The following is a 19,655-nucleotide window of genomic DNA, read 5'->3' as shown; positions in this document are numbered from 1 at the left end:
TCATGACCTCTTGCCCAAGGATCGAGGCCAGGACCTGACTCCCCTATCGCTTTGGCCACACAGAGGGGGCAGTCAGCTGTCCTCAGAGGACACCGTGGCTCCAGGTCGCTCCAGAGGCCCCCTGCTGCCTCCCAGTCTGAGGACAGGGACTTCAATTTCAGAAACGCAGTGCTGCCCACCTTTGCCGCTCCCTTCTGTGCGTGCCTGCCCGCCTGGGCTCAGGCTTCAGGACAGACGAGGGCAGGCCTGTGCCTTCTCTGTGTGCTCAGCGGGGTAGGGGAGAGAACCAGGAAGCCAGGGCTTGCCAGGGCTCAGGGGCAGGGCCGGACCAGAGAGGAAGGCCACTTCCTGCACCACTCCAAGAGCTCACCTGTGAGGCCTCAGACAGGTGGAGGGGAGACCCGCCCTGGGGCTGGGGGGGGCTCCATTCCCCCAGGGGGTCCCCAGGAAGTGCTCTGTGTCAGCCGGGTAAACAAAGGCCTCCTGCCCTTGGGACCCTGCGCCTTTTTCCACCCCCACCCCAGGAACAGTGGCCAGACCTTTGGGTCTTTGCACACGCCTGGGGGTGCCCACCGCTGCCCGGACTTGCCTTCTGCCCTTTCTCTCCTTCCTCCCTGGCCAGCTGGCTGACGCAGGGGGAGTCGGATTGGAGGAAGGGTACCCGCTTCCCGCCCCAACCCTCGCTCTGGGCAGGGGGTGGGGCCTGGGCCTAAGGAAGGAGCCCCAGCCTGGAGTGCCCTCCCACACCTGTTCTCCGCCCTGGCAGTACTGAACAAACAGCCTAGGCCGCAGGCGCTCCCACCCTCCCAGCAGACACCCCATCCCGCGGGGCGGGGCGGGGGGGGGGTGCCCACGCTGGACTGGGGCAGCACAGAAAGACCGTGGAGGAGAAACCTCTCCTGCCTGGGGTGCTGGGAGCACAGGGCTCGCGGGTCTCTGGCCTCCGATCCTGCCTGTGACACCCACTCACAATGAAGCCTGACGCTAGCCCTCCCCCAGACCAGAGGCGCCGGCCGAAGAGGGGATTCTGCCCTGGGGCCTGGCGTCCAGGGTAGGCCCCTCTCTCTGCTGTGGCAGCTGAGGCTTGGGGGCACCCGGCAAGGGATACCTGGCGGCTGCCGGGGCGCAGCGAGGCCTGCCTTGGGAAGATCTTAGAACTTCGCCGGGCCTGGTCGCCCGGCACATCCCCACGGGTGAGGGGCTCCCGATCCGCCTACCCGTCCATGGGAACCCCAGCTCTGGGGGTGGGGTCTGCGTCTCCAGGGGGCCCTCGGGGCGGGCGTTAGGGACCGTCCGCAGGGAGCCCCGGGGGGCGGGGCCGAGGCGGAGGGGCGGGGCGTCCTCGTCCGCCCCGCCCACCGCGCCCGCGGGCTCCCGGGTCTCTAACCTGCCGCTCAGGTTCCTCCCCGCGGCCCCGCCCTGGCCCGGCCCAGCCGCGCGTCCCTCCCGCTGCCGAGCCCGGGCGCCCAGGCGAGTAGCCGACAGACGGGCTGACCGACGCGCGGACAAGGGGACCCACGGGCGGCGCGATCGCGGGGCCGCGAGGAGCAGGTGAGCGCCCCACGGTCTCCACCTGCCCACCCCGCCCTGCCGGGCACCCGCCGGAGCTTTGGCGGAGGAGCGACCCAGAATCCCTGCGGACAGACGGCGGTCTGACTCGGCCTCAGTTTCCCCAGCCGGCCGTGCGATGGGGGCTCTGGCCGGAGTCTGTGGGCCGGGCCGGAGCGCAGGAGGCAACGACAGGGGTGCGATAGGGCTGCGCGGAACCTGCGGCCAGAAGCCTGGTCCCGCTGCGGCCTGCTCTGCCCGGCCTGATCCTGGGGCGGTGCCGGTGCACAGGGACTTTTTAAAGGCAGTGGCCCCTGAGTCAGCCGGCCCCCTCCCAGCCCTGGGGCTCGGCGGACGGAACCCCTTCCTCCAGCGAAGGGGGTGGGAAGCGGCTTCTCCCCCGCCCCTGGAAGGTCCCAAACCCCCTTCCACGGGACAGGCTGAGGCCTCCTTTGCGGTCAGTGGCTCCCTGTGGGTCGGGTAGGGAGGCACTTCCTGGCTGTCTGAGCCAGGAGGGAATCCAGGGCCAGAGAAGCATCAGGCTAGGGTCAAGTTCTGGGTCAAGGGGTGTGGGAGTTTCAGGGAGGAGGAGGCTGTGTGCTGGGCTGCAGGAAGCCTGTGTGTGCCGGACCTGAGGCTCCCCCAGGTTCCTTCTTTCTGGGCCAGGCTGGCCTGGGGCCGCCCCTCTGTGGGAAGGTGTCCCTGGTGGCAGGGGAGGAGGGTAGGCAGGTGTGTGGTGTTTCTGAGGTGCACCCGAAGACCACCTCTGCCCCAGCTCCAGGGGTAGTCAGCCCCAGCAGTGAGCCAGGGCCCAGCTGGGGGCGCCTCTCCTTCCCTACCCCTGCACCGCTCCCCCAGCCCCTTTGGGGAGGAGTGGGGGGAGGGCCCTGCCCGGGGGGCCTCTCCTGGGGCCCGCCTAGGACTAGGACAGGACGGGGCCTCAGCGCCTCAGCATGCAGCCCCGCCCAGTCTGTCGGATCCCCCGGTGCCTGCCTCCCCAGCGCACCTGGAGCCCACCCCTTCCCCACCCAGGCTTAGTCCTCCTTACCAGCCAGGCTGGGCCCTCCCCAGCAGGAGGCTCCCAGATGGGGCAGAGCCAGGGCCAGAGGGGTTCCCCCATTCCAGGGCTCCACCCGGCTCCCCCTGGGCCTTAAGCCGACTCCTCCCCAAGGTCACTTGGCTGTGAGCTGGAATTTGAACTTGGAGCTGGTCCCTCCACCCTCCCTGCCCTACTGGGGCCTCCACCGCAGCCCAACCAGGCACCATGCTCGGCCTTCCCTCCGCACCCGGAAGATGGCCGCAGGAAAACCAAAGGGCAGCCTGGGCCCTGGGCTGGTCCCGATCCCAGGGGCCCACATGGCTCCCCTGCCCCAGTTGCCAGGCCGGACTGGGCCTGTGGCGGCCCCTCCCCCAGCTGCTCCCCACCCCAGACGCCAGCACCTGGACTCACATCTGTGGCTGGCTGTGCCCGGCCCCCACCCTGCTCCAGGGAGTTGAAGGCCATGGGTTCACGGCTATGCCTGGCCTAGGTGCCCCAAGGAGGGGGGCTGTGTGTCACAGCCTGTGTGTGGCTGTGTGTGCCCGGGGGCCTAGTTTTTCTGCCCAGGTGTGTGTGTACCCAGACACACGTGCCCAGTGCCCTTGGCTCAGCCCGTCAGGAATCCCATTAAGCAAACACTCAGTTCCCTCGCTGAGGTCATGAGCATTCCGGACATTGTCCACAGACGGGTGATCAGAGGAATCTGGCCAAGCCTCTACTCCCACTCACCCTCAGAGAGCCAGGACCCTCGGGGGCACATGGGAGGGGGTGGTCTAAAACCCCCAGGCCTCTCACACCTTCCGGAGACCCTCTTTGTCCATAGGACCTGGTCAAACCAGAAGGAACCCTAGATACCCATTCCCCTGGCCTGGGACCACCCACTCTGGCTGACCCTACATACAGAGGGACAGCCTTGTCAGAGGTCCCCAGGGGACACAGGCCCCACAGGACATGTTAGCCTGGCCCAGAGGGGCCAGGTCTGCTCACCACCCAGAGGGTATGCTCCCTCTAGACTTTGTTCTGGGCTCTGGGTCCCCAACCTCCCTCCCCGGCCCCCACCCCAACGCCATCCAGGGTCTAGTCTCATACTGTGCTGCTTTCCTCTGGTATTGGCTCCCACGTGCTTCAGGGCCTTTGAACATGGGTTCCCCCTGCTTGGAAGTGGTTCTTCTCCCAGGTCCCCTTTCAGAGCCCTAGGACACTGTCCTTGCAGGCCCGCCCCAGATAGCCCTGAGAGTGGGACTCCCCTACTGGCCCACCCTGGGGCACATGTCTGCCAGCTGCCACCTGGGCCCGGAGGTCCTGCTGTGGCCAGGAGGCAGAACTCTGCTCCCTGAGGACACCCTGCCCAAGCACCCTGGGGAACCTGGGGAGGACATCAGGGCTGCAGCCTCTGGATCTGGGTGGGCGGCAGAGATCAAGCCTTGGGAGCTGTGAAGCCACCCACCAGGCCCCAGGGAGGTGTCAGCTCGGCTGCGGTCTCCACTCAGGTGTGGGTCCGGCCCGAAGTCCTGGACTCCAGCCACAAGGCTGCCTTTCCATCACCAGCCACCACCAACGACGCCATGAGCCAGCTGGGGTCCGTGAGCTGCTGCCCGGGTGCTGCCAAGTGAGTCCCCACCCCCGACCCACTGAGCAGTCCCCAGGGAGGGGTGCGGTGTGGGCCTCGCCCTCAACAGCCCCTCCCCTGCAGTGGCAGCCTGGGCCGGTCTGACGGTGTGGCCAAGATGAGTGCCAAGGACCTGTTTGGTGAGTGAGGCTGGAGGATGGGCTGTGGGGTCTCGCCCACTCCCCTCTCCCAGGCTGCGCCAGGCCCCCACCAGAGGGAGGCGGGTCAGCCCTCTGTGTCCAAAGGAGGTCCCTGGACCCTCAAGAAGCAACAGCTGCTCAGGCCCCTCCCTCCCTCCCTCCCTCGCTGTAAGGAGAGAAGCCTTTACTAATAATTCAGGGACCATCAATATTGATTGGGCAGTGCTCTTCGCCGCAACCCGATAGCCCGGGGGGCGCGGCTTCGGCTGGACCGAGCGCCAGGCGGCTGAGGGGGCGGAGCCTGGCCAGTCCCACCTCGCCCCGCTCTGCCCCTCCCCCTAGGCTTACTGGTGGGCCCTGTCTGGAAAGTGAGGAGCCCCGGGGAGGGGCCGGGAGATGTTAGCTCCCGGCTCTTGGAGGCGGGGATGCCCGGGACTGGACACTTGCCCGGGAAGGTGGGCAAGGAGCCTCCTTGGGAGGAGATGCTCAGCCTCTTCCAGCCCCCCGGGACCGACCCCTAGCAAAGGGGTCCTGGGGGCAGAGGGAGCTGGGGGTCCTTTCCCGGGGGCCATTCTGGGGGCAGAGGGAGGTTTTCGCTCTGCTCAGAAGGTCCCTCACATTTCACACCCTCGAGTCCTTTCTGGCGGCAGCACCCCTCGCCTCCACGCGGCCTCCCTGTGGCCCAGCCAGGGCGCCCAGTCCCAGTGCCAGGGCTGTGGGGCCTGCCCTCTGCTGTGAGTGACTGGTGACTCCCTGCTCAGAACAGAGGAAGAAGTACTCCAACTCCAACATCATCATGCAGGAGACCTCCCAGTACCACGTCCAGGTGAGGCCAGCCCCCAAGGAGCACCCCCAGCGTCCCTGGGCAGATGGGGAAACTGAGGCACAAGAAGACAGCCCAGCTTCCGACTCCCACAGCAGGCAGCCAGAGCCAGGGACTGCCCCACACCTGTCCTAGGATCAGCCACAGTAGGGGGTGCCCTCCAATCCTGGGAAGGTCACAGTCTGGGGGCCACGAGGGCCGTGGAGCTGTTTCAGGGGAATGAAGCTGCCAGTGGCCAGCACAGGCCAGGCAAGGACAAAGCCTGGGTGCTGTCTGGCAGCACTCAGGTGGGAGAGCCCTGTGGGAAGGAAACTGGCCCCAGACAAGACACTGGATGAGCACGGAGAAGACAGGACACAGACAGGCTTAGTGAGGCCCCGCAGGGAAAGCCAGGTCACATGGACTCTGGGAGGGTCCGCACTCTCGGCCGCACTCCAGACCAGCAGCCAGCTCAATTTTAGTATATGTGCTGCCGAAGCGAGCACCAGCGGCCAGCTCAGAAGGGTTTTCACCCTGGGTGAGCTTTGATTCACACTTAGAACTCAGGAAATCTGTTTTTAAATGAGCTTCCTGGTTGTTGGCCACTGTCCCAGCCTGTAGGACAGCAGGGCTCAGAAGGGCTGAGGAGGGAGGAGGGGCAGCCTTAGACCAGGAAATAGGGGGGACCCTGAGCCAGGAAGGGGGGCCCTGGATCAGGAAGAGGAGTCCTTGGTCAGGAAGGGGGGCCCGGACTTGGTCAGGAAGGGAAGATGACTTCCCTCCCCACAGAACCCCCAAACCCAAGAGGCCAGGCAAGTCGCTGCTTTCTGAGTGTCAGGTTCCTGATCTAGATGTGGGGCCACAGAGACACTGGGAGTCCGTAGGCTCCGGAATTGGGCTGTGTTGAGCGAGCAGCCCTTCCTGCCAGGCATCTGCTGGCTCAGGGTCGAAGGGCAGGGCACAGGGTGGGGACAGGTCAGCTTCGTCCCCTTCCTTCCAGGCAGCTCGGCCACCCCTCTGGGGGTTGGGGCAACGTTGCCCTTCTGGACTTTGCTCCAAGCTGACGTGTGGAGAGACCCCAGCCCAGGGCTACCTCTCCTGCTTGTCCAGCAGCTGGCAGGGCTGGGGGAGTGGATGGGCTTTGCCTGCCCCTCCCAGATGAGGAAACCAAGGCACACAGCGAGGGAAGGAGGTAGGAGCAAGATCAGACCCGGCCCTGGCAATGGGGGGCTGCCACGCCTCACAGGTTTGTTAGTTTTCCTGTTTTCTAAGTTAGTGTGCCACAGGGGAGGGCGTGGCCGGCCGTTCAGGTTGGGGCCGTCACCCACCTGGCCAGGACACAGCAGCTCCTTCACCCCGGAACGCACTGCCGCTCACCTTGGCAGCCACCGTGTTCCCCGTGCGCCATCCAGCAACACCACTCTGTCCCTTGGCCCTCGAGTTTTGCTTTTGGAGAATCCCCCTCTCTCCCCGCGCTGCTCCGGTCGTGGAATTCATATTAGAACACCTTTGTTCTGCTGGGTGGACTTCTTTCAAGAAAACGCATGTGTAGGATGAGGCTTCTCTAAGCTCTGGGCTGCAAGGAACATCTCCCCCGGGCATGCTAGCCCCTGGGGACCGGACGGGTGGCCCTGCTTCTGGACACGTGTGCGTACAACTGCACCTGCTGGCGGGTGGGACCCTTTGCACACATCGTCAAGTGTGCGGGCCAGAGAGAGCTTCTGCTGGTCTGGCTCGCGGTCGATGTGCGTGACTGTGTCGCATGAGCAGAAGGGCGTGATTCTGAAGCTGCCCGGCCATATCCACTTCCCCCAAGGTTAAGGGCATTTTGTTGGCGTTTGTTTTTAGGGTGGAAGTGCGTGGTCATTGCCCGACCCAAGGCTCTGAAGAGTCCTCCCTGTGTCTTCTTCTAGAGACACCGGAGTTGAGGCTTTTACATTTCAGTCTGTGACCCACTCGAATTGGATTTTTGTGTATGAGACTCGCGGCTAATTTTTCCCCATAGCAACGTGCTGTTACACCAAGAAGCCTTTCCTTCTCCCGTCCAATTGCTCCGGTGTCCTTGCCAAAAACCAAGGAGCTGAACATGGATGAGTCTGTCCATGCTTTGTTTCCCGACCTTTCCCTCACTCTGGCTTTGTTACTGAACTTGAGACCAGGCAGTCTCATCCTGCAGCTTCGTACGCCTTCTCCTAAGACCTTCCGACCGGCGCCAGCTCTGTGGGCTTCATTCACATTCCAAGCCCCCAGAAAAGCCTGCTGGAATTGTTTTTTAAGACTTTATTTGTTTATTTGACAGAGATCACAACTAGGCAGAGAGGCAGGCGGGGGCGGGGCACCCCAAGCCTGGTAGACCTGTGACTGGCCTTGAGTCAGTTGAGTCCCACCAAACAGGTGTCGCGTGACAGCACGCCGCACTGACCCTGAGTCCTTCTGTGAGCCAGGGTCACTCGGGCGTCCCTCAGAATGTTCACCGTTTCCACTGGAAGGGTCTGGAGTGTCTCTACACATTCCTCAGGTATTTGACGTGTAGAAGCTGTGGTAAATGGCACAGTCTTTTAAAAAGCCGTTTTGGGGGGCACCTGGGGGGCTCAGTGGGCTAAAGCCTCTGCCGTCGGCTCAGGTCATGGTCTCAGGGTCCTGGGATCGAGCCCCGCGTCGGGCTCCCTGCTCTGCGGGGAGCCTGCTTCCCCCTCCCCACCTGCCTCTCCGCCTGCTTGTGATCACTGCCTCCCTCTCTCTCTCTCTCTGTCAAATAAATAAAATAAAATCTTACAACAAATAGAAAGGCACTTTCGGATCATCACATATGGAGGAACAATTAAATCTCCGTACAGTGACCGAGTGTCCTGAGATGCGGCTGAACTCGCCTGCTCGCGTGAGCAACCTGATGGGCACCCCCTGACTTTCCTACCCACAGTCAGGCCGTCTGAAACACAGAACTTCTTACCGTATGTTTAGAACTTCGCCGTCCTGGCTAGGACCACCAGTATGATGCGGAGTAAAAGGAACACGGAGTGCACGTCCCTGTGTCCCATTCTAGGAAGAAATATCCAGTATTTCCCTGCTGTGCAGGCTGCCTATTTTTGTAGATAGTTTATGAGTGAGGAAGCTCCTTTCCGTTCTTTGCCGAGAGTTTTTATCAGGAGAGGTGTTAAATTTTGTCCAGTGCTTTCTCCAAATTTACAGAGATGTATTTGCGACTCCTCAGGCCGTCACGCTGATTGTTCTCAATGTCGAGCCGCCCTCGCGTTTCTGCGATGGATCTCGTTCGCCCATGTGCAGGACCCTTTCTGTGTGTGGAGGACTCACTTGTGGATATCGCGTCTGCGCTAATGTTCATTAGAGGGTTTGCTCTATAATTTTCCCGTAAAGCCCGGACGGATTTTGGTGTCAGAATGGTGGTGCCTTATTGAATGAGTGGGGAAAGCGTTCCCTACTCCTTTGCTTTCAGAAAGAATTTGTGAAAGACTGTTTTTACTTCTTCCTTAAGTTTTTCTTAGGATTCACCTGGGAAGCCCTCTGAATATAGGGGTTTCATGGGAGATTTTTGGCTATGAATTCCCTTGGACGCATGGAAGACCTGTAGAGATCGACCTCCTCTTCTCCTAGTTGTTGGCCGCTGGTGTTCCCTCTCTCCCTCTCAGCAGTCCTGGCGGGGTTTATCCGTTTCATTCATCTTTTCAGATTTTCATCATCTTTCTAGAAGGAACTTCAGACTTCGTTGATTTTTCTGTACCGTTTGTCTGGTTATGACTTTTCTCTCCTCCGAACATCCTTCTTCGCGCTTCCTTGGGTCTCATGGGCTCGCCTTTTTCTAGTTTCCTAGAAGACGTGCAGGTCACGGATATGAAATATTTCTTCTTTTCTAACTTCTTCATTTACGGCTGTACGCTCCTTCCTACCAACTCCTTTCTCCATATCCTGCACAGTTGGTACGCATGCCTTTAGCTTTTATTTTTTTAAGATTTAATTTTACTTATTTGAGCGACGGAGAGAGAGCAAGAGCAGGCTGAGGGGCAGAGGGAGAGGGAGAGGCGGGCTCCCTGGCGGGCCTCGACCCTGGGACCCTGGGAATCCTGACTTCATCCGAAGGCAGACGCGTCACCTACTGAGCCACCAGGGACCCCACGCTCGCACCTTGACTGCCATTCGGTCACGAACATTTTCTGGTCCCCACGACTCCTTGTCTGCCCGTCTTTGCTCACGTGAGCACGCACAGCGACACACTCAGCGACGCTCTCCCCTGCCCCTGCTTGTGGGGCCGGCGCTGTCCTGAGGTCGCTCCGGGCTCTCTCTGTTTTCATTTGTCTCAAAGTCTTTCCCGATTTCCCTCCTGACAGCCTTCACCGTTGGATGTTGATGTAGGAGTGCACTGCTCAATTTCCAATTATTTGAGGGTTTTCTAGTCATTTCTGTTACTGGTTCCTCTATAATCCCATGATGGGCAGAACACACTTTGCCGGGTTTCCGTCACGTGGAGGGCACGGAGACTTGTCTCGGAGCCAGGGAGATAGTTTTGCTTGGTTCAGTGGCGTCAGGTTTTGCCAACAGTGTGTGCTCCAGGGCTCGCCCGCCTCAGCCGCAGTAGGGCCCGCGCTCCCTCTGACCTGCTGACGCACAGGTCGGCGGGGACCACCCCCCAGGACCACACTGGGTCTCGAAGGGGTAGGGGTGCCTGAATTGTGAGGAGAGAGCGCCTGGGGCGTGCAGAGCGGGGCCTCCCGCTCCCGCACAGCTAACCTGCGCGCGGGGCCGCCGGGACGCGCCGGACTGGTCCGTGAAACGGGCAGAAGGCTGGCGCTTGACCCCTCAGAAGCAGGGGCGTCGGACTGCGCTTGGCAGTTCTTTTGTTGAATGAGACGACACACAATTTTCTGTATTAAAAAGTGAGTTATATTTCTTTTCCCGGAGACTCTCTGTCAGCTCTTTTGCCGATTTTTCTATTGGAGTGTTAATCTTTTACTTATTCACAGATTTTTTTCATTCATTTAATCATTTATCTCTGGTATTCTTACTAACTATACTTAACAAAATAGAGCTTTTAACAAAGGAAGAGTTGCCGTTGGACTAAACGTTGGTCTTTTTACATAAGATCAGACTTCGCCGCGTCTATTACAGCTGTTTGTTCCACTTTTATTTTTCTTTTTACTTTGTAGACAGTGTTTTCTCCAGGCAGAAATGTTTGCTTTTTTTTTTTTTAAGGTTTATTTATTTATTTATTTGACAGACAGAGAGGCAGGCAGAGAGAGAGGGGTGAAGCAGGCTCCCAGCCGAGCAGAGAGCCCGATGCGGGGCTCGATCCCAGGACCCTGAGACCATGACCTGAGCCGAAGGCAGAGGCTTAACCCAGGCGCCCCAGAAATGTTTACTTTTTCATTAGGTCAGATTTTTTGGTCTTTTGTTCTGAGCGCCTGGATTTTCTTCCTTGCTTAGGAAGGCCCCCCTGTGAGGAAGGCCGTTCTGAGGTCACCAGAAATCGTCCAGCACTTTCTCCCGGTGCTTTTGCGGCTGGGCCTCGACTGCCCAGCGTTGCAGACAGTGTTGCCGGGTGGCTCAGCGCTGGTGACTGACTGCAGCCAAGGACGGGACACACACGGGGGAGCCTAGAGGGAGGAGGAGCCTGAGTCGGGCCTGGGCACGGAGGAAGGAGCAGGGTCCCCAGAACGGGAGGACCGGGCTGCTCAGGGGTCCCCAGGGCCACCCCACAAAGCACTCCACGTGGCCGTTCAGATGCTCCCTCATCCCAGTACACTCACTGAGGCCTGCTGTGTGCCTGGCCCCGTCCCAGGCACTAGGGCCATAGCAGTGAGGCCAGCAGCCAGCAGCTAGCGTCAGACTGTGATCAACAAAAACAAGGCAGGTCAGGGGTTGAGAGTGCCGGCGGAGCCAGGCAGGGGCAGCAGGTCTGAGCGGAGCCTTGAAGGAAGACAGGGCTGGGGAAGAGCAGGGGAGGCTAACTGGGAGTAGACCATGCAAAGGGCCTGGGGTGAGCCTGAGCCAGGTCTGCTGGGGGCACAGGGAGGCCGGTGTGCCCGGAGCCCAGCCACAGCAGATGAGGTGGGGAGACAGTCTGTGTGCGGCTGCCAAAGGTTTTGTCGGGCATGTCCTCGGCCCCCACAGACAGCCAGTAAGGCAGAGCAGAGACCTTCCCCTAAGGTAGGGCTATGTGTCTTCAGACCCCCAGGGTACGGGATGTTCCCCCCACACCCCACCCCCAGGCTCCCAAGGTTGGCCCTGGCACCTCAGGCCCCCGGGGTGCAGCCCCTTGACCCTCGTCTGGGCACACGGAGGGCCCTCGCCAGCGTGACCCCCTGGCCACCCCCAGCACCTGGCCACGTTCATCATGGACAAGAGTGAGGCGATCGTGTCTGTGGACGACGCCATCCGGAAGCTGGTGCAGCTGAGCTCCAAGGAGAAGGTGTGGGCGCAGGAGATGCTGCTGCAGGTCAATGACCAGTGTCTGCGGCTGCTGGACGTGGAGACCCAGGTGTGGCAGCCTCGGGGCAGCCGAAGGCCGGGACCCAGGCTGCGGGGCCTCCCCGTGGGGCGGGGCAGGATGAGGAGGGCGAAGGTTCGGTGGGGCAGGGAGGGCTGCGGGCCGGCGAGCATCCAGGCGACCCTGCCCACGTAGCGCCCTGCCCACCTCTGGCTCCAGCCTGTCTCACAGCTGTCCCAAGGCAGCGCCACGGCCTGGTAGAGTCCGGGTCGGCGTCTGTGCCCCGTCCCCCATCGGTTATGTCTGTGACCGTGTCCACGGCACACACCCCGCAGGCCTGGCTCCCGGGGCGCTGTGTCCGTGGCCCAAGTCCACCTGGCGCGGGTGGCTGTGAGCCTACGTCTGTCGGGCCGTGTGTGGGGGTCACATCCAGAGTCGCGCCCGGGCGACCCCGCCGAGCCGCCTCCGAGCCCCCTGTCCCACAGGAGGAGCTGGAGAACTTCCCTCTGCCCACCGTGCGGCACAGCCAGACGGTGTCCAACCAGCCGCGGTGCCCCTCGGTGCTGCTGCTCGTGTGCCAGGACTCGGAGCAGAGCAAACCCGACATCCACTTCTTCCACTGCGACCAGGTGGAGGTGAGGAGGGGCGGCGGCGGGAGGGCCCAGGCGCCTGCGCCTGCCTGACCCCCGGTGCCCCCAGGCGGAGCTGGTGCACGAGGACATCGAGAGCGCGCTGGCCGACTGCCGTCTCGGAAAGAAGCTGCGGCCGCAGACCCTGAAGTAGGCGGGGGGCGCGGGGGCGGCGCGAGGGCCGCGGGAGGGGCGGCGGGCCATGCTGAGCAGCCCTTCGGCCCCTTGCAGGGGACACCAGGAGAAGATCCGGCAGCGGCAGTCCGTCCTGCCCGCCCCCAGGGGCCCAGCCCCCATCCCCTTCCAGCGCTACGGCGGTGACTCCCCGGCCGCCAAGAACCGAGTGGGCCCGCCGATGCCCCTCCCCGAGCCAGGTCTGCGGAGGGAGCCGCACTGGGGCTGCCTGCGGGTCCGTGGGGGCGGCCCGCGGCAGGAACAGCTGATGTCTGCCTCCCCCGTCCAGGCTTCCGCCGCCGGGAGTCGCAGGATGAGGAGCCCCGCGCGGTGCTGGCTCAGAAGATAGAGAAGGAAACGGTGCGTGTTGGGGCGGGTGGGGCGCCCCTCACCTGCCCGGGGTCCCCATCGGGTGGGGGCCCCTCCAGCCAGCCCCCGGGGCAGCACCCACCTCCTCCCCCAGGCCGGGGACCAAGAGACAGTGTGTGGGGCAGTCCCTGCCGCGGAAGACTGACCCCCGCCTCCACTCTGACCCCAGCAAATCCTCAACTGTGCCCTGGACGACATTGAGTGGTTCGTGGCTCGGCTGCAGAAGGCGGCAGAGGCTTTCAAACAGCTGAACCAGCGGAAGAAGGGGAAGAAGAAAGGGAAGAAGGGGCCGGCAGGTGCGGAAGGGGAGGGGCCGGCAGGTGCGGAAGGGGAGGGGTCGGCAGGTGCGGAAGGGGAGGGGGCCGGCAGGTGCGGAAGGGGAGGGGCCGGCAGGTGCGGAAGGGGAGGGGCCGGCAGGTGCGGAAGGGGAGGGGTCCCCGAAGCGACTGTGGGGGTGTGGGGAGACGGAGACGGGGAGGGAGGAGAGAACAGGGCGCGAAGGCGGCAGGGGCCCCTGCCGCAGGAGATGGGGCCGGACAGGCGGGCGCTGGAGGCCAGGCCGCCCACCCGGGCGCGGGGAACGGCCGGCCAAGCTGAGCCACGGCCCCGTTCCAGAGGGTGTCCTGACGCTGCGTGCACGACCCCCCACGGAGGCCCAGTTCATCGACTGTTTTCAGAAAATCAAGCTGGCTGTCAACCTGCTGGTGAGTGCCAGGCCCCCTCCCACCCCGTCCCTACCCGTCCCTCTGTGCTGACAGGGCGGGGAGTGCGGGTCTTTGCCCGCCTTGTCGGCAGCCCCATCGCCCGCCTGTCTGCTCACCCCCAGGCCAAGCTGCAGAAGCACATCCAGAGCCCCAGCGCGGCCGAGCTCGTGCACTTCCTCTTCGGACCTCTGGACCTGGTGCCTGGGGCTGGGAGCGGGACCCCGGGGTGGTTTGCCCCTGGCTGAAGGGGGGGGAAACCAAATGCCTACCTTGGGCAGGCAGCTGGGGCCACGTGCCCAGGCTGTGGGCGTGGCTGGCCGGTGGTGCTGCCAGCGAGCCAGCTGGGACGGGGGTCCGGGGCTCAGGGGCTCCTCTGAATCCCGCTGTGCCCTAGATCATCGGCACCTGTGGGGGCCCAGACATCGCACGCTCCGTCTCCAGCCCTATGCTTTCCCGCGAGGCCGTGGGCTTCCTGCAAGGCCACCTAGTCCCCAAGGAGATGGCGCTATGGGAGTCGCTGGGGGAGACATGGACGCGTCCCCGGTGCGGCAGCAGCAGCGGGCAGGGGGGCGTGGGAAGGGCCCCTGGGCTGGGTGAGGGGTGGGAACCAGCTGAGGTGGGGCCCGTTCCCATGGGTGGGCCTGGCTCACCCCAGGACCTCCCACCTCCAGATCAGAGTGGCCACGGGAGCCGCAGGTGCCCATCTACGTGCCCAAGTTCCACAGCGGCTGGGAGCCACCCCTGGACGTGTTCCAGGAGGCTCCCTGGGAAGTGGAGGGACTGGCGTCTGCCCCCGACGATGAGGTCAGAGCACTCATAGCCCCACCCCAGACGGGCCTTCCCCTCCTCCACCACTGCTCACCGCCTCAGCCCACTGCTGTCCACTGCCCTCACCCCACACCAAGCCCAGGTGGTCCTTTTTCCCCACAGCCGACTCCCGTGAACCGATCATCCTTCCGAAACTCCCCCAAACACAGCCTTGTATCTGAGCCCACAGCTCCGGCCCCGGGAGACCCTCTTCCCCCAGTGAGCGCCCCACATGCTCACAGGTAAGTCCCTCTGAAAATGAGGGAGTGTGACACTCACCCCTAGAAACAGGGAGGCGCTGAGAGGAGTGTGCTGCCACCAGGTGGCGGCACATGCCTTGTTCATGGCGTTCAAAACGGCATTTTTCCAAACTAGAACCAGGTTTTCATTCTAACTTTACAACATAAAATTGAAGAGAAGAATCTCAAAACCACCTGTAAACTCACACGCGCTCTCTCTTTGGGTGTCCTCATGTATGTCTTAGAATCACGGTTAGAAGTTTACCAAGTCAGGGACACCTGGGGGGCTCCGTTGTTAAGCGGATGCCTTTGGCTCAGGTCATGATCCCAGGGTCATGGGATCGAGCCCCACATCGGGCTCCCTGCTCAGAGGAAGCCTGCTTCTCCCTCTCCCACTCCCCCTGCTTGTGCTCCCTCTCTCACTGTGTCTCTCTCTGTCAAATAAACAAATAAAATCTTAAAAAACAACAACAACAACAAGAAGTTTACCAAGTCACTAAACTTAAGTGGGGTCACCAACCCTGTCGCCCCATTGGGGCTGATTCAGGCCCAGCTTCAGAGCCAGAAAAGGAGACTGAAGGTTTGAGCCAAGGACAGCCGCTCGCCCCACCCCCGCACACGCTTCCACAGACCCCGGGTCTCGGGTCTCGCCCAGCCTTCCTCCCCTCTCCGCCTCCTTTCTGTTCATTCCTGGCCCAAGAGCCGTCCCGTCCCGGAAGAAAGCTCGTTTCCCTGCCAGATCCCAGGATTCAGTTTCAGCAGGGGAGGGGGGCTGAAATCTGTGTGTGACCCTCTCGATGCCCCCCACAGCCAGCCTGATGTCCATGGCTCCTGGCCTAGGACCACACTTGAAGAAATATTATCATCCTTTGGCCTCCAACCCCTGGCCAGTCCTGGCTCTGGGGCCACCTCGGCCTCAGCTCCCTCCCCTGTATGGTGTCCCAAGGCCCACCGTGTGAGGGAGCTGCCTCGATGACTGGGGGCCAGACTGGCCAGGAGGGGACAGCCCAGCCTGGGTGGCAGCCACAGGCCTGCCGTGTGCTGAGGCCAGGACACGAACACCACGCCCCTACAGCCCGTGGGCAGTCCGCTGTGGGTGCCTGTGCACCAGGCTGTGGCTCTGGAAACAGCTGGCTCTCCCTCACTGGTCAGCTGCTTCCAGGGATGGCAGTGACCCTGTCATTTCCTGGGTGCCTTTCTGGCTCTGGGTCCCCTGAGGGACCAGGCCTGGCGGCCCCTGAGACAACCTGATCTTAGGCAGGCCTTGCCATGCCCACAGGCCCCCTCACCGCCCCCCCACCCCCGCGCAACCCCCACCTCCATGCAGGGGCCCTAGACGCTCTGGGGCTGTCACAGTTTCCATTCCCGGCTGAGGAGCCTCAGCCTCTCTCCACTGTGACCTCAGAGAGCTGAGCAGGAGGCAGCACGCACTTGGGAAGCTGCTCCCCCAGCCCAGCCCCAGACCCAGGAGGAGACCCCAGCCCTTCTGTTCCACACAGGGGTTACGAACCGGGGCCAGCCATGGCCAAGTACGTCAGGATCCTCTATGACTTCACAGCCCGCAACGCCAACGAGCTGTCGGTGCTCAAGGATGAGGTCCTGGAGGTGAGCTGGGTCCTGGGCAGGAGGGACCCCTCCAGGAGAGGCAGGTCAAGTGGTGGCCGGGGCAGGCAGGAGCCAGGCGACCCCACGCTGGCATAGGGCGCACCTGTCCAATCCCTTTCCCCAGGACCCCTTCTCCTGGGCTCCAGTCTGGGTCCACAGCCTGCCCCTCCCCCCCCCAGCACAGCCTGGCTAAGGGGCCTCCATGTCTCGGGCATCTCAGAGGGGGGCTCAGGGGCCCCCGTGCTGGGCTAAGCTGGGCTCACGCTGAAGGATGGGTGTTCTCTGTGCCAAGTGGGGGACCCTCTAGGTCTCAGCCAGGGCTCGTCATTCACACCCACCCCTGGAGCCCCCTTGAGACACGGTTTGTTTGGTGCCAGTCCTGAATCCAGGCCACCCATTGGGGGACAGAAAGTGGAGCAGGCTGCTGTGTGGGGGGGTGATCTATATGCAAAGGCCAGAGGCACCCTCACTCACGATGCTGCTGGGGTGGGGTGGGTGGAGATAAGGGAGGGACCATAGCCTCTGTGGGTGGGATGGAGGCAGGGCAGGGCAGGGACTCCAGGGGGACTCAGGACTCCCCCCACAGGATTGGGGGGGTTCAGAGCAAACACCTAGAACTCTCTCTGGCCTGCTGCAAAGAGGGTCTCACACACCCTGCGCTGGGGACCACAGCAGGGTGGAGGCCTGTGAGTTGGCGATGCTTGGGGGGGGGTGTGCCTGCAGGTGCTGGAGGACGGCCACCAGTGGTGGAAGGTTCGGAATCGCAGCGGCCAGGCGGGCTACGTGCCCAGCAACATCCTGGATGAGACTCGGCTAGAGGAGGCACCCCCCCAGCAGGTGAGTGCCCGGAACCGGGGCTCTGCTGCCCCCACTGCGGAAGGGGAGAGGAGGGGCAGACCCACAACACCCCAGGATCCTCCCTCCCGGCGGGTGGGGCCCGCAGGCCCAGGATGGGGGGCAGGGGCGAGAAGGGGTGCCTCAACTTCTCCTCGAGACAACCCTGCGGGGAGGAATGCTGAGCTGAAGCTGATGGCGTCCCCACCCCCGCAGGCCAGTCTGAAATATTGGGGTCCTGCCAGCCCCACACACAAGCTGCCCCCAAGCTTCGCAGGGAACAAAGACGGTGAGAGACGCCCTGCCGGGGGATGAGGGCCACCAGAGCGATGCGGGTACGGGGCCCTGAGCGCCCCCGGGGGGAGGCAGCGGGGAGAGGGTCCCCGAGCAGGGCAGGGCCTCCGCCCCACCCCGCCCCGGGTCAGCTCCGGCGGGCCTGAGCGCCGGCCCCGCCCGCAGAGCTGATCCACCACATGGACGAGGTCAACGACGAGCTCATCAAGAAGATCAGCCACATCAAGGCGCAGCCGCAGCGGCACTTCCGCGTGGAGCGCAGCCAGCCGGCGGCCGTGCCGCTCACCTACGAGTCGGGGCCGGCCGAGGTCCGCGCCTGGCTGGAGGCCAAGGCCTTCAGCGCTCGGTGAGCGCGGGGCGGGGCCTCGGGGCGGGGCCTCGGGCGGGGCCTGGGGGGGCCTCGGGCGGGGCCTCGGGCCGGGGCCTCGGGGCGGGGCCTGGGGGGCCTAGGGCGGGGCCTCGGGCGGGGGCCTCGGGGCGGGGCCTCGGGCGGGGCCTCGGGGCAGCGGGCGGGCGCCCCGCGCTCACGCCCGCCCCGCCCTGCGCCCAGGATCGTGGAGAACCTGGGCATCCTGACGGGGCCGCAGCTCTTCTCACTCAACAAGGACGAGCTGAAGAAGGTGTGCGGGGAGGAGGGCATCCGCGTGTACAGCCAGCTCACCGTGCAGAAGGCCGTCCTGGAGGTGCGCCTGCCCGCCCCGCCCTGCGCCTCCCCGCCCCTCCTCCTTCGGGGCTGCGGGGTGGCCGGGAAAGGGGGAGGCCCCGGGCCACCGGCCGGGGGCGGGGCCTGAGTTGAGGCTGCCCCACCCGCTCCCCAGAAGCAGCCGGGCGGGTCCGAGCTGGAGGAGCTCATCAGCAAGTTTCACTCCAAGACCCAGCGGCGGCTGGAGGACGACCCCTAGACCTGGCCGGCGGGGCCCGGCACACCTGCGGCTGGGGGAGACGGAGACGCGCCTGCGGAGAGGCCCGCCGCCGTGCATGGAGTATTATTTTTGTATGTGTGTATACCTTGGACCACGGACACGGGTGGTGGGTGGTGCCGGCTGGGCACGGCTCACCACTTCATGGCACAGGCCTGTCCTCAGGCGCCACAAGGCCTCAGCCTACACCTGTCTGCCCGCCCCGAGGCCTGCCTCCACCAAACTAGCCACCTGAGATGCCAGCCCCTCATGCCCCTGCCCCCGAAGCCAGAGCCCTGGCTTTTCCAGCTCCGCCCAGCCCCCTTCCTCCCGTGACGCCTCTCCCTGAGGCTGCAGAGCCCCCAGGAGGCAGGCAGGGACCTGAACTTTGGCCCCCCATCCACATGGGAGTTCCCCCTGGCACTCGTGACCCTGGCCCCAAACCTCACCTCCACGGCTGCTAGTTTTCCATGCACCTGAACCTTCACACCTCCAGGTGGGCTGTGGGCCCGAAGGGCAGCCGACCTGACCACCGGCTCTGAGCTGGGCCTCGCCCCCAGATAGCGCCCATAGCGCCCACCCAGCACGCTGCTTCTCAAGGGTGGCCTGGGAGGTGGTCTGAGCTCCCCTGGGGCGGGTGCTTGCTATACTCCCCCCACCCTGGCCAGGACGGGGGGCGGGGGCGAGAAGGGGTGTCCAGATGGCCTGGACACGTACTCACTCAAGTACGACCTTAGACAGCCCCACACACACCCAAGGCAGAGCTCAAGGAGGGAACTTTGTCCATCCAAGTTTAAGGCCAGGCTTGCCCTGTGTGCTGTGTGGGTGGTGGTTGAGTCTTGGAGCCCTGAACTCTGCCGGTTACACCTAGAGATGAGAGGTGGCTACAGTTCAATAGCCATGTCATTAAACCAGTGAGGCACCCTGACAGCCACATGTCTGTGTCCTGGAGATGGGCTGGGGTCATCATGCACCTGGAGCCTGCCCGCACTCACAGCCTCTGTAAGAACCGCTGGGCAGAGGCCGGGTCACGGGCCTTCCAAATGAGGCCATGTACCCCTGCCTCCAGTAGGGGTACCCAGGAGCCCCTCACCACCACGTGTATACAAGCGAAGCGGACCCCGAGGATATCCCTAAGAGGTGCAGGGTTGAGGGGCCCATGCCCACCCTGCACGCTGTGGCTCTCCCAGCCCGAGTGTCCAGAAGGCCCAAGGAACCCAGGTGGGCGGAAGGGCTGGGGAGCCAGGTCTTCGGGACCTCAGGGCGGGCCAGCCAGGGGTGTGAGTCTGAGAGGCAAGGCGGAAGCTCAGCCCCACGCAGAGGGAGGTGCCGCAGAGAAGGGTGTTGACGGGCACCGGACGAGGTGGTGGTGAGCTCAGAGGTGTCGGACAGGGAGTAGAGGAGCCCCTGGTCAGCGGCCCCTCTGCACCTCCAGGACACCTGACCTCACCTGCCTGGCCCTTGGAGGAGGCCTCTGGCGCCCTCTGCCGGCGCCCTGCGTGCTGCAGAGTGTGCGTCCTGGGG

At 63.6% G+C, this 19,655-nt stretch overlaps 1 protein-coding gene across 4 annotated transcripts; it reads left to right on the top strand.

Moving 5' to 3' along the window:
- The first annotated feature begins 1,389 nt into the window (after positions 1 to 1,389).
- On the top strand, positions 1,390 to 19,067 carry EPS8L2 (EPS8 like 2). Of its 4 annotated transcripts, none has more exons than XM_032358404.1 (21): positions 1,390 to 1,551; positions 4,078 to 4,196; positions 4,281 to 4,336; positions 5,098 to 5,162; positions 11,467 to 11,628; positions 12,063 to 12,212; positions 12,277 to 12,356; positions 12,438 to 12,580; positions 12,670 to 12,740; positions 12,919 to 13,045; positions 13,365 to 13,453; positions 13,576 to 13,650; positions 13,848 to 13,996; positions 14,125 to 14,257; positions 14,384 to 14,502; positions 15,999 to 16,104; positions 16,828 to 16,941; positions 17,155 to 17,227; positions 17,398 to 17,578; positions 17,783 to 17,915; positions 18,051 to 19,067. In XM_032358404.1, exons 2-21 carry the CDS (start codon positions 4,153 to 4,155, stop codon positions 18,132 to 18,134), a joined length of 2,154 nt encoding a protein of 717 aa, XP_032214295.1. In that variant the 5' UTR covers positions 1,390 to 1,551; positions 4,078 to 4,152; the 3' UTR covers positions 18,135 to 19,067. The 4 variants fall into 4 exon arrangements, with proteins under 4 accessions (XP_032214295.1, XP_032214297.1, XP_032214296.1 ...); XM_032358406.1 differs by having other exon boundaries at positions 1,404 to 1,551; positions 12,063 to 12,206; XM_032358405.1 differs by having other exon boundaries at positions 1,405 to 1,551; positions 4,136 to 4,196.
- Positions 19,068 to 19,655: the final 588 nt, after the last annotated feature.

Source organism: Mustela erminea, chromosome 9 (assembly GCF_009829155.1).
Source record: "Mustela erminea isolate mMusErm1 chromosome 9, mMusErm1.Pri, whole genome shotgun sequence".
Classification (NCBI taxonomy): Eukaryota; Metazoa; Chordata; class Mammalia; order Carnivora; family Mustelidae; genus Mustela; species Mustela erminea.
Note: the sequence above shows the minus strand (reverse complement) of the source record. Positions and strands in the feature narration are given on the sequence as shown.